At 46.1% G+C, this 12057-nt stretch overlaps 1 protein-coding gene across 1 annotated transcript in view; it reads right to left on the bottom strand.

The window, feature by feature from the left end:
• The window catches only part of LOC115108233 (formin-like protein 2), an 80701-nt gene that overhangs the window by 20616 nt on the left and 48028 nt on the right, over nt 1–12057 (bottom strand). The window contains 7 exon segments of the mRNA XM_065011980.1: nt 2031–2124; nt 5308–5384; nt 5714–5822; nt 7547–7591; nt 7756–7785; nt 10927–11076; nt 11937–12020. Coding sequence (XP_064868052.1) covers nt 2031–2124; nt 5308–5384; nt 5714–5822; nt 7547–7591; nt 7756–7785; nt 10927–11076; nt 11937–12020 — 589 coding nt within the window.

The following is a 12057-nucleotide window of genomic DNA, read 5'->3' as shown; positions in this document are numbered from 1 at the left end:
GAGAAGAGAGAGAGGGATGCAGCTCTATAGTTCAGACGGTGCTCAGAGCCAGGGAAGGGGAGACAGACAGGGGAGAGATGAAGAGTCAAGGAGATGAGGAGGAGAGAGGGGAAGAGATGGGATTGGAGTGCATAAGCGCAGCCTTCATACACAATGCTCTGTGCCCCAGACTGCACCCTGCCCCCCACTCAAACAACCCCTTCTAGCCCACGGAGCGGAGAGTCAAGAACCCCCTCACAACAAGCCTCCTCAAAGAGGGAGAGCTCGATTTCAACTTAAGCAAGCCAACATAACACTCGGATTGTATCAGTTCTTTGCACAAAACACAAAAAGCTGAACAAGAAAGCGCTGTTTTTATATTACAATTTATATGACACTGCCAACCAACAAGATAATCTAAATCAAATACAATTGTTATTTGTCACATACACATGTTTAGCAGATGTTATTGCGGGTGTAATGAAATGCTTGTGTTTCTAGCTCCAACAGTGCAGTAATATCTAACAATACACAACAATACACACAACTTAAAATTAAAATAATGGAAGTAAGGAATGTATAAATATTAGGATGAGCAATGTCAGAGTGGCATAGACTAAATACAGTAGAATAGAATACAGTATATACATATGAGATGAGTAAAGCAAAAATTATTAAAGTGACGAGTGTTCCATTATTAAAGTGGCCAGTGACTTCAAGTCTATGTATATGGGGCAGCAGCCTCTAAGGTGCAGAGTTACGTAACCGGGTGGAAGCAGCGTAGTGGTGGCTGTTTAACAGTCTGATGGCCTTGAGGTAGAAGCTGTCTTTCAGTCTGTCGGTCCCAGCTTTGATGCACCTGCACTGACCTCGCCTTCTGGATGATAGCGGGGTGAACAGGCAGTGGCTCGGGTGGTTGTTGTCCTTGATGATCTTTTTGGCCTTCCTGTGACATCGGGTGCTGTCGGTGTCCTGGAGGGCAGGTCGTTTTCCCCTGGTGTTTCTTCGGGCAGACCGTACCACCCTCTGGAGAGCACTGCGGTTGCGGGCGGTGCAATTGCCGTACCAGACGGTGATACAGTCCGACAGGATGCTCTCAATTGTGAGGGTTTTAGGTGCCAAGCCAAATATCTTCAGCCTCCTGAGGTTGCTGAGGCGCAGTTGCACCACACTGCCTGTGTGGGTGGACCATTTCAGATCGTCAGTGATGTGTACGCCGAGGAAGCTTTCCACTGCGGTCCCGTCATCTGGATAGGGGCGTGCTCCCTCTGCTGTTTCCTGAAGTCCACGATCAGCTCCTTTGTTTTATCGACATTGACCCCTCTAACCACATCTATTGCGAAGGGTCAATCGCTATCCATTGACTTGAATAGATGCAGTGGCACACATGGCTATGTCTCTACCTTCTGCTTATGGGTGAGCAGCTCTGAGCAATAGAAGTTGATATTCCACCTCTAATAACAGTGAAATGCAATAGACTGTAATGCTCAATATTTCATTCTGGGTGTAAATATTGCATTAACTGCAGTCAGCCCAAGTTCCCCGAGCCGGCCTAGAAACTGGGACTCCTGTAGAGATGCCAGGCCACCCCAGACTCCACCTTACTCCCCTCCTTTCTAGAGGAGATCAAATACACAATTCACTGCATACAACACAGGGTATGAGCGCTGATCTAGCATCAGCTCTCCCTTTTAGATCGTAATGAACTGAAGAGTACATGGACAGGGCGACCTGATCCTGGATCAGCACTCTTACTCTGAGATACATACAGCCCCCTGATCAGGCTGTACTGAATACATCTTTGAAGGGCCTGTAAAATCACTAACAAAACACAGAACTGATTTCTCTGTGGGCCTGAGAGGCCAGTGAGCTGCCATTTCTGTCTGAGAGATGCGAAGCAACATGTCTAAAGGCTTTGATACAGCCGGCGCTGCGCCCCTCGATAATATCCTCCTACCACATGACTCACGGCGTCAACTATGTCAAATTCCACTGCTTAGACACAATAGCACAGCATTATCCTCTTGCTCCGCGCGTCCCCCATACCGCACCTCCTTGAAGTTGTCGAACGCAGAGAGAATGATTTCGTGTCCCCCCCTCACGAGACACACGGCGGCCAGCAGCTCCAACACCAGAGCTTTGGTTCTGGGAAAGGAGAAGAAGAAGAGAAGGAACGGTTAACGTAACGCGGCGCCACTGCCAACACACGACCCATCATTTCTGCCACAAGGTTACATAACGGTCGGATCCCAAATGGCACCCTATACCCTTTCTAGGGCACTAGTTTGGACCAGAGCGCCATGGTCAATAGTAGTGCACTATGAAGGAAGTAGGGTGCCGTCAAATCAAATCAAATTGTATTTGTCACATGCGCCGAATACAACAGGTGTAGACCCTTACCGTGAAATGCTTACCTACGAGCCCCTAACCAACAATGCAGTTTTAATGAAATAGAGTTAAGAAAATATTTACAAAATAAACTAAAGTAAAAAAAAATGTAAATAGTAATAATACAAAATAAAATAACAATAATGAGGCTACATACAGGCGGTACCGGGTCAATGTGTGGGGGTACAGGGTAGTCAAGGTCATTTGTAGGTAGGGGATAATAAACAGCGAGTGGCAGCAGTGTAAAAATAAAGGGGTGGGGGGGGGGTCAATGCAAATAGTCCGGGTGGCCATTTGATTAATTGTTCAGCTGTTTTATGGCTTGAGGTAGAAGCTGTTAAGGAGCCTTTTGGACCTAGACTTGGCGCTGCGGTACCACTTACCGTGGGGTAGCAGAGGGAACAGTCTATGACTTTGGGCCTGCCTCTGACACCACCTAGTATATACAGTCGTATGAAAGAGTTTGGGCACCCCTGACAATTTCCATGATTTCCATTTATAAATAATTGGGTGTTTGGATCAGCAATTTCATTTTGATATATCAAATAACTGATGGACACAGTAATATTTCAGTCGTGAAATTAGGTTTATTGGATTAACAGGAAATGTGCAAAATGCATCTAAACAAAATTAGACAGGTGCATAAATTTGGGCACCCCAATAGAAAAATCACCTCAATATTTAGTAGAGCCTCCTTTTGCTAAAATAACAGCCTCTAGACGCTTCCCATAGCCTCTAATGAGTGTCTGGATTCTGGATGAAGGTATTTTGGACCATTCCTCCTTACAAAACATCTCCAGTTCAGTTAGGTTTGATGGTTGCCGAGCATGGACAGCCCGCTTCAAATCATCCCACAGATTCTCAATGATATTCAGGTCTGGGGACTGGGATGGCCATTCCAGAACATTGTACTTGTTCCTCTGCATAAATGCCCGGGGTAGATTTTGAGCAGTGTTTTGGGTCGTTGTCTTGTTGAAATATCCAGCCCCGGCGTAACTTCAACTTTGTGACTGATTCTTCAAAATGATTCCCAAGAATCTGCTGATATTGAGTGGAATCCATTGCGACCCTCAACTTTAACAAGATTCCCAGTACCGGCACTGGCCACACAGCCACACAGCATGATGGAACCCCCACCAAATTTTGCTGTGGGTAGCAAGTGTTTTTTTTTTGGAACGCTGTGTTCTTTAGCCGCCATGCATAACGTCCCTTGTTATGACCAAATAAATGTGCGTTTGCATTCCTCAAGCGACTCTGTTTGTGGCGTGTGTGCAGAAAAGGCTTCTTCCGCCTCATACAGCTTCTCCTTGTGCAAAGTGCGCTGAATTGTTGAACGATGCACAGTGACACCATCTGCAGCAAGATGATGTTGTAGGTCTTTGGAGGTGGTCTGTTTTTGACCACTCTCACCATCCTTCGCCTCTCCGATATTTTACTTGGCCGGCCACTTCTGGGCTTAACAAGAACTGTGCCTGTGGTCTTCCATTTCCTCACTCTGTTCCTCACAGTGGACACTGACAGCTTAAATCTCAGCGATAGCTTTTTGTAGCCTTCCTCTAAACCATAATGTTGAACAATCTTTGTTTTCAGGTCATTTGAGGCCCCCATGTTGCCACTCTTCAGAGGAGAGTCAAAGAGAACAACAACTTGCAATTGGCCTTAAATACCTTTTCTCATGATTGGATGCACTTGTCTATGAAGTTCAAGGCTTAATGAGCTCACCGAACCAATTGTGTGTTCCAATGAATCAAGTATTCACAGGTATTCAAATCAACAGAATGACAAGGGTGCCCACATTTTTGCATCGCCTATATTTCACATCTAATTTAATTTCATACAACTTAATATTGCTACACTAAAAATACTTGTCTGGACAATACCCCCAGTACTCAGCTTTTATTCGAAAATGAATGGCATGCCACCTGGGATCATTTTCTGTGACGACAGTGTAAATGACTACGCAGCCTCAGAGGGGTGCCCAAACTTTTTCATACGACTGTAGGTCCGGGATGGCAGGAACGCTTTGCCCCAGTGACGTTCTGGGCCATACGCACTACCGAGGTTCATCCGAGGTAACATCATGTGTTTTTATCAGATCACGTGACTGGATCTAAAAATGTCTACCTAATATCTGAACATGTAATATGCAGGTCCGTTGATATAATCGAGAGGATTAAATGAAGCGTATATTCCAGAGTGAATCCCTCAGCCATAATCCCTACGGGTGATGGAAGAAAAGTACCGTCCGCTCATTCATTAAAAGTCCAAATATGATATTCTATTCTATTCTTTAAATTTTTTTTTTTTAAATTCCACTGTAATCCTGGAGGAATTCTCTGCCTGGGTCACAGACTACAGTAGAGGTGTTATTTGACAGACGATTCGAGACAGCTCGGCAAACCCCCTTTCAACCCAGCACAAACACACACGCATACACTCACACAGGGGTTGGTGTTCACACAAGTGCGCGCGCGACGCAAGCGGACACAAAGACACGCACGCGCGCTACACACACTTCGATAAACAACACCCGGGGGGCCGAACCCCCCCCCCCCCCGAGTAAAAAAGGCGCCTGGTGCTCTGTGCAGCTGCCGGTGTTTAGCAGTGTGCCAGCGGTGCCCTGAGCTGGCTGTCTGTCTGGCTGGAGGAATGAGTTAGTGCTGGATGCTTGGCCTCGCACACAATTTGGACGCTGAAAGAGCAGGTGCAGCAATAAGGGGAGGGAAGGGCCTGTATTCGTGAAGCGTCTCAGAGTAGGAGTCAGGACTGCTGATCTACAACCAGTTGTGCATTTTAGATCCTCATGAATGCGATAATATAGACCGAGGGGGGGACCTGATCCTAGATCAGCACTAATACTTTGATACGCTTTATGGATATTGGACGTGTATCACTAAGTGGAGGAGCTGTTTAACACCAGACACAACGCTGCCATCTCACCTGGGATTCTTATTGTTCAGACTTAGTGCAATTTCATTCACAGCGTGCGGGTGGGACATCACCATGTTGAAGCCGTACTGGGTCGTCAAAAATGGATGGAGCAAGAGAGGGATGGAGGGAGAGAAAAAGAGAGAGATCTCGTTTAATAAACAGGGAGTGACTCCTTTTACGTAACAAAGAGAAACTTGAGACATAATGTGTTGCGGAAAACATGGTAGACGACAAACTGAATTGGGCGATGATGGATGAGGGCGGGTGCGTGTGCGCTTCAACCCTCCCTTTTATGTCCCACATGGCACCCTGTTCCCTACACGTGGGCACTACTTTTGACCAAAGCTAGGGAACAGGTTTCCATTTGGGACGCACCCATGTGCTGGGTTAGCCCGGGGACCGGAGAGACTCTCACCTGGTAGTTCATGATGGCTCGCAGGCACATGATGCAGACGTGAACGTCGTCCTTCTTACAGACCAGCCGGGAGTTCTTCAGAGTTCTCCGGCTCGGCAACGCGTTGCAACTGAAACACAAGGACACAGGAGCGTCTTCACAGCAGAAGGCGTCTCCGAATTCATACCGACAAAGAGACACGCGGTAAACAAGAAGACAGATGCCATCGGTGAACCGTAGCAGCACACGTACCATTCTTGCACCCCGTCGTTTTCAAAGTAGACATCCAACTCCATGGCATGTTACATGGACACACAAAGAGCTGTGTAATCCACTCCCTTACTCAGAGGCCAGAGGGGAGACCGTGTGATTGTTTTCATTTAACTATCCTGCACAAAAATATCACTTACAACTAGTACAATGGAGGCAAGTCATTTGCATGCATGGAGGTGATCAGGCCGGCTTTGTGGAGACAAAACGTTCGCGAAAGAGGGCCTTTCTCCTGACCCCTTTCTCCCATTGAAAGGAGAGCGCTTGAGTAGCACATCGCTGGTGGGTGTGTGTGTGTGTGTGTGCGCGTCACAGAACACAGCCCAGTACAGCCAGGGACATAAGACTGATTATTTCCAGCCCTGCATGTCATAAGACTTTATCCACCAGCCATGGTTCTGGGAAAAGGTGCCTTCAGCCGACCCATGCACACACACACACACACACACACACACACACACACACACACACACACACACACACACTGAAACCGGATTCAGAGCTTCAAGGCGTCAGTGCTGACATGAATCTGTGTGTGTGTGTGTGTGTGTGTGTGTGGCAGAGACAGTGTGACTAAGCTTTGATAAGGATTTATGATGAGGGTAAATAAGGACAGATCCAACATACTGGCTGTAGTCTTCATGGTCTGATGCTTCTCACTGGTTCCATGAATGAGAGCTATTCAGCAGCAAGCAAGCAGTTATGACGTTTGCGTGTAGTAAAGGAAAAATAGCAAAACATTGTGTGGGGTGTGTGTATGAGTGACTTTGTTTGTCTTTGTGTGTGTGTGTGTGTGTGTGCGTGTGTGTTTATGTGTGCTCTTTGGTCTTTGTTCTATTTAGGTGCATGTGGCGCCTACGTAGTGCAAAACAAGTTTCCTCACATAAACGCGCTCGCTGCTTCACGAGACCGGTGACAGAATTGGAACATCGCCTCACACGCAGCCGGCGACGGGCGGCGGTGTTCCAAAAGAACTGCGATTTTACAGAAAACTACCTCCAGCACTCAGCCTGCCTGCAACCAGGCAGCGGAAACGAATGGTAGAACGACACTCATTTGAGGGAAAGAGACTTCGGCGTGGACACGTCCCAAATAGCGTACTATAGGTCCCTGGTCAAAAGCAGTGCGCTACATAGGGACCAGGGTGCCATTTGGGACGCGTCCTCTGCTTCGTAACCACACAGACGGAATGACGTGCGGTGACAGGACTATGAGTGAAAAGAGACAGTCGATCACCCTGATTCAATGTCGGCGCGGTGGACTTGCTTTGACAGGCCTTGTGGTGCACCGACTTAGAACCCATAAAAGATCCTCAAAGGCCTTCCAAACTATGTTTTCATGGACGTTACTTCAACACTAAAGCTAATAAACAGCACAGTCTAAGGCGGAGTCCCAAATGGCACCTCAATTCCGATATAGTGCAATACTTTACATTGGGCTCTGGTCAGAAGTAGTGCACCACATAGGGAATAGGGTGCCATTTGGGACGTGCCTATAGTCGAAATCACAACAAACACAACTACAAACTAGATATACTACAGCCTAAATATTTCTAGGTAACCCTGGGCGAACCAGAAGACGTACCATCGTCCTTGCGAATACTTTGGGCATTTCAAAGAGCTCGGTGTCCTTCGAGTTTGCCGTGAGTTTTTAAAGAAAAAGACATGTAAATTCAACAGGACATCAGAAAAGTGACACACAATGATTGACTTGGGAGGGATACAACTGTGACAAGGCAAAGGTGCTGTACGTTGGAAAGAGGAATAAATACTGATAACGCTAATGTTAATTACCTTGACTTGTCAGCCTGTGTCAGGAGGTAACTAAGGAATAACAGTACAGATAACATCGGATTAGTTTATACATAAGAAGGGGTTGGTTGTAGCCAGCTACTACTTGCACAACTACCCACCGCATATAGCCTGCTCAAGGAGACATACGAAAAGCAATAATCAGAGGGGGCCAGGAAAAATGCCGGTATAAAAAGCCATTTGCTCTAAATGGGAACAGAAATATCTACAGTAAGACCACAACAGAGGTAGTAGCATCTCCCCTTCAACGCCTCCACACACTGGACCACAGCTTAGCAATGGAAGCAGGTAGGAGTGTGTGTGTGTGTGTGTGTGTGTTCGTTGGTGCCTGCGTTCCCGCGCGTGCGCACTCGTGTGTGGCAGGTAGTGAAGACAGGGGAGGGGGGGAGGAGGTGTTGAGGTAAGGCTAGGGGGGTGGGGCGAGCTAGAGCTATCAGATAGCACCGTGAGCCACACTGTGTACTGTGTAGACCTGCCTGCTGCTGCTGAAGACTGGAGCACAGAGCAGGAGACTAGAGGAGGAAGGCCGGGACAGAACACCAGTCAACATCAGCTCTCACCGTCCCCTAGTTAAGTTCATACAGCTTCCATTCACACACAGTTCCTTCAGAAAGTATTCCCGCCCCTCCATTTGTTCCACATTTTGTTGTGCTGCAGCCTGAATTTAAAATGGATCACATTAAGATTGTGTGTCACTGATCTACACACAATGCCCCATCATGTAAACGTGGGATTATGTTTTTTTGAAATTTGTACAAATGAATAACAAATGAAAAGCTGAAATGTTTTGAGTGTAATACATATTTAACCCCTTTGCTATGGCAAGCCTAAATAAGTTCAAGAGTGAAAATGTGCTAAACAAGTCACATAATAATTTGCATGGACTCACTATGTGCAAAAATAGTGTTTTACATGATGTTTGAATGACTGCCTAATTTCTGTAACCCACACTGTAACCCCATATAGTTATCTGTAAGGTCGGTCCCTCTGTCGAACAGTGAATTTCAAATACAGATTCAACCACCAAGACCAGGGAGGTTTTCCAATGCCTCGCTAAAAAGGGCACCTATTGGTAGAAAAAAAAGCAGACATTGAATATCCCTTTGAGCATATTATTAATTACACTTTGGATGCTGTATCAATACACCCAGTCACTACAAAAATACAGGAGTCCTTCCTAACTCAGTTGCCGGGATTTCACCATGAGGCCAATGATGACTTTAAAACAGTTACAGAATTGAATGGCTGTGATAGGAGAAAACGGAGGATGGATCAACAACATTGTAGTTACTCCACAATACTAACCTAAAACAACAGAGTTAAAACAAGGAAGCCTGTACAGAATAAAAAATCCAACACAACACATCCACCTAGTACCACTCTTCATATGTTCAAGCATGGTGGTGGCTGCATCATGTTATGGGTATGCTTGTCACCAGGTAAGGACTAGGGAGTTTTCTTTTAGGCTACAAAGAAACAGAATAGAGCTAAGCTTGAAAATCTAAGGCAAGACTTGAAAATGGCTGTCAAACAATGATCAACAGCCAACTTGACAGAGCTTGAATAATTTTTTAAAGAACAATGTGCAAATATTGTACAATCCAGGAGTGCAACGCTCATAGAGACATACCCAGAAAGAAATTCTAACATGTATTGACCCAGGGGTGTGAATACTTATGTAAATTAGATGTTTTAGATGGGGTATTGTGTGTAGATAGGTGAGATTAAAATATATATATATATATTTATGTATTTAATCAATTTTGAATTCCGGCTGTAACACAAAATGTGGAATGAGTCAAGGGGTATGAATACTTTCTGAAGGCACTGTATGGGTCCCGAATGGCACCCTATTCCCTATATTGTACTACATTTCAAAACCAGTGCACTATATAGGGAACAGGTTGCCACTCGTCAAAGGTAGTGCACTATATAGGGAATAGAGTGTCATTTGGGAAACACACACATATAGCCTTAGTCTCTTATAGTATCTTCCATCTGATAGCACAATTGCTTGACAGAAGTACTAACACTAACCCCACAGGCCCTTGTACATAGGCGCTAGCACCCACATATCCTATAAAGTGTACTACTTTGGAACAGGGCCCATAGAGCTCTGGTCAAAGGTGTGCACTCGGCGACATTCTATAGGGAATCGGGTGCCATTTTGGGGGACACAAACTGGCCTGTGTGTTTCCTAAGAGAAGAAGCCTAGCGAGTCCAGATTCGTTCGTCCATTATATGAGAGTTAGGATAACGTTGGTTGTTCAGAAGACGTGTGCGGTCTCAGTGGTGCCCTCGGTGTAACGTCTCTCGTTAAAAGACCTGCGAGTTACTGACGGTCAGAAAAATTGGGATTAGCCGTGTACATGTGAAGTCAACGGGACTAACACACCGGGACATCGTTGAAACGACTGCGGCGATTAAAACAGAGTCAGAAATATGCATGAACTATGTTTGCAGGCCTATAATCCAAATGAAATGACCATGGTTTAAAGGAAACGGGGAGAATTTCAAATGTTAAATGTTTGCCAAATCATTCAAAAAGACGTAGAATTCGCGTCATATTCATGACATAACACGTAATATTTGTAAAATCCCTGTGGAAAAGATGGTGCTAGAAGAGAGTTCTTCCAGATTGTTCAGAAGCCACGAAAACCCCCGTGTCAGAGATATCCTATTCCATAACATCATGAGTCAGACGACCCAATAAAAGGTCTTCTCCCAAATGGCACCCTATTCCCTATATGTAGTGCCCTACTTTTGACCCGTGACCCATCAAAAGTAGTGCACTATATTGGGAATAAGATGCCGCTTGAAACACAGCTCTGGAAAACAACCCCCCCCTTATCCTTCGTCCTGCCGTTCCATGCCACAACGAAATGTGTCTTAAGCCATTTAAAGACTTAAAGGCCTCATGACCACAACAAAAGGCCTTCTCAGACATCACATGCAAACGCGTGAGCCTATTAGCAAACCTGGGAACTGTGACAATCCAGTCAAAAACAATTATGACATTTCAAGCCATTTCTTATACAACAAACATGTTACGTTTTAAATAGAGAATTAGGACTTGGTTATCATTGCAGCGCGTTCTTAGAGTAGCCTCTAGGCTATAATGTACGGTGGTGAGGTGACGTGTGCGTTGCTTACCGTAGCGTGGCGTGTCGCCCGGCGCGGGTAATGCTGTTCCCGCTGACGGGGGACGGGAGGTTACTCCCCCCATGCAGGTCCTCTATGGATCTGCTCCAGGGCTTGTCCACCGACTTCTCCGGGTTGTTCTCCACGCTGTCGCCATCAAACCTGGAGAGGGGAAACACACAGGACAAAGGGGCCTAGAGAACCTGGTACATTTCTGTACTCTCTGACCACAGTCCAGCAATGTCCCAAATAGCGCCGTATTCTCTTTATAGTGCACTACTTTTGACCAGGACCCATAGGTTTCTGGTCAAAGGTAGTGCACTGCATAGTGGATAGGGTGCCGTTTAAGACACAGCCCTAATCTGTTTAATACATTATCAGAGTCTGGAAGGAAAAGGAGAACTGTATAAAAGTCACATAGAGGCATCTCTTACTTCACATTTTAGGAGGGCAGATATCCCCCCACCCCTCCCCCGTATTTTTTATGTTTATAGCTGTGGCTGTTTTCTAACAAAAAGGCAGGGGACTAACTAGTACCTGGGTAATCAAGGTAAACCCTCACTGATGGGGTAACCATGTCCACGTGTTGGACAGACCAATAACGTAGGGTCAGAAAGCAAATACAAACGTAACTAAAAACGCCATTGGCTCTGAATGGAAACCCCCCCCGGCATCGAGTAATCACGCCATCTATGAATAGAATCTACATGCCACACAGAGTTGAACGTATGCACGGCAAATGGCACCCTATTCCCTATGCCGTGCACTGCTTTTGACCAGGGCCCACTATATAGGGAATAGGGTGCCAGTTGGGACGTAGACAGAGTCTACGGGAGCAGGGCCGGTCGCCACATACGACCAGTGACTCGGTGTTTCTGAGAACGAAGCAGGCTGCAGGGTGTCGAGGGGATGCGTGGTTGATTAGGCTAACAAACAAAAAAAAGGGCCATTGTGCTCATTGTCTGGCCCGCGCTATAGGAGGACATGGAGAAAGGAGAAAGAGCCGTGGAGGGGGGACTTACGTGACAGCGTACTGCGCAAAAGACAGATACTCCACCAGTACGTCCAGGCCTTTGTTTTCTTCGTTTAAGAACTCTCTCACCCACCTAGAAGGAGAAATGACACACAGTCTTAGTTCAAATA

The sequence above is a fragment of the Oncorhynchus nerka genome, linkage group LG3, assembly GCF_034236695.1.
Source record: "Oncorhynchus nerka isolate Pitt River linkage group LG3, Oner_Uvic_2.0, whole genome shotgun sequence".
NCBI classification, from domain to species: Eukaryota; Metazoa; Chordata; class Actinopteri; order Salmoniformes; family Salmonidae; genus Oncorhynchus; species Oncorhynchus nerka.
Note: the sequence above shows the minus strand (reverse complement) of the source record. Positions and strands in the feature narration are given on the sequence as shown.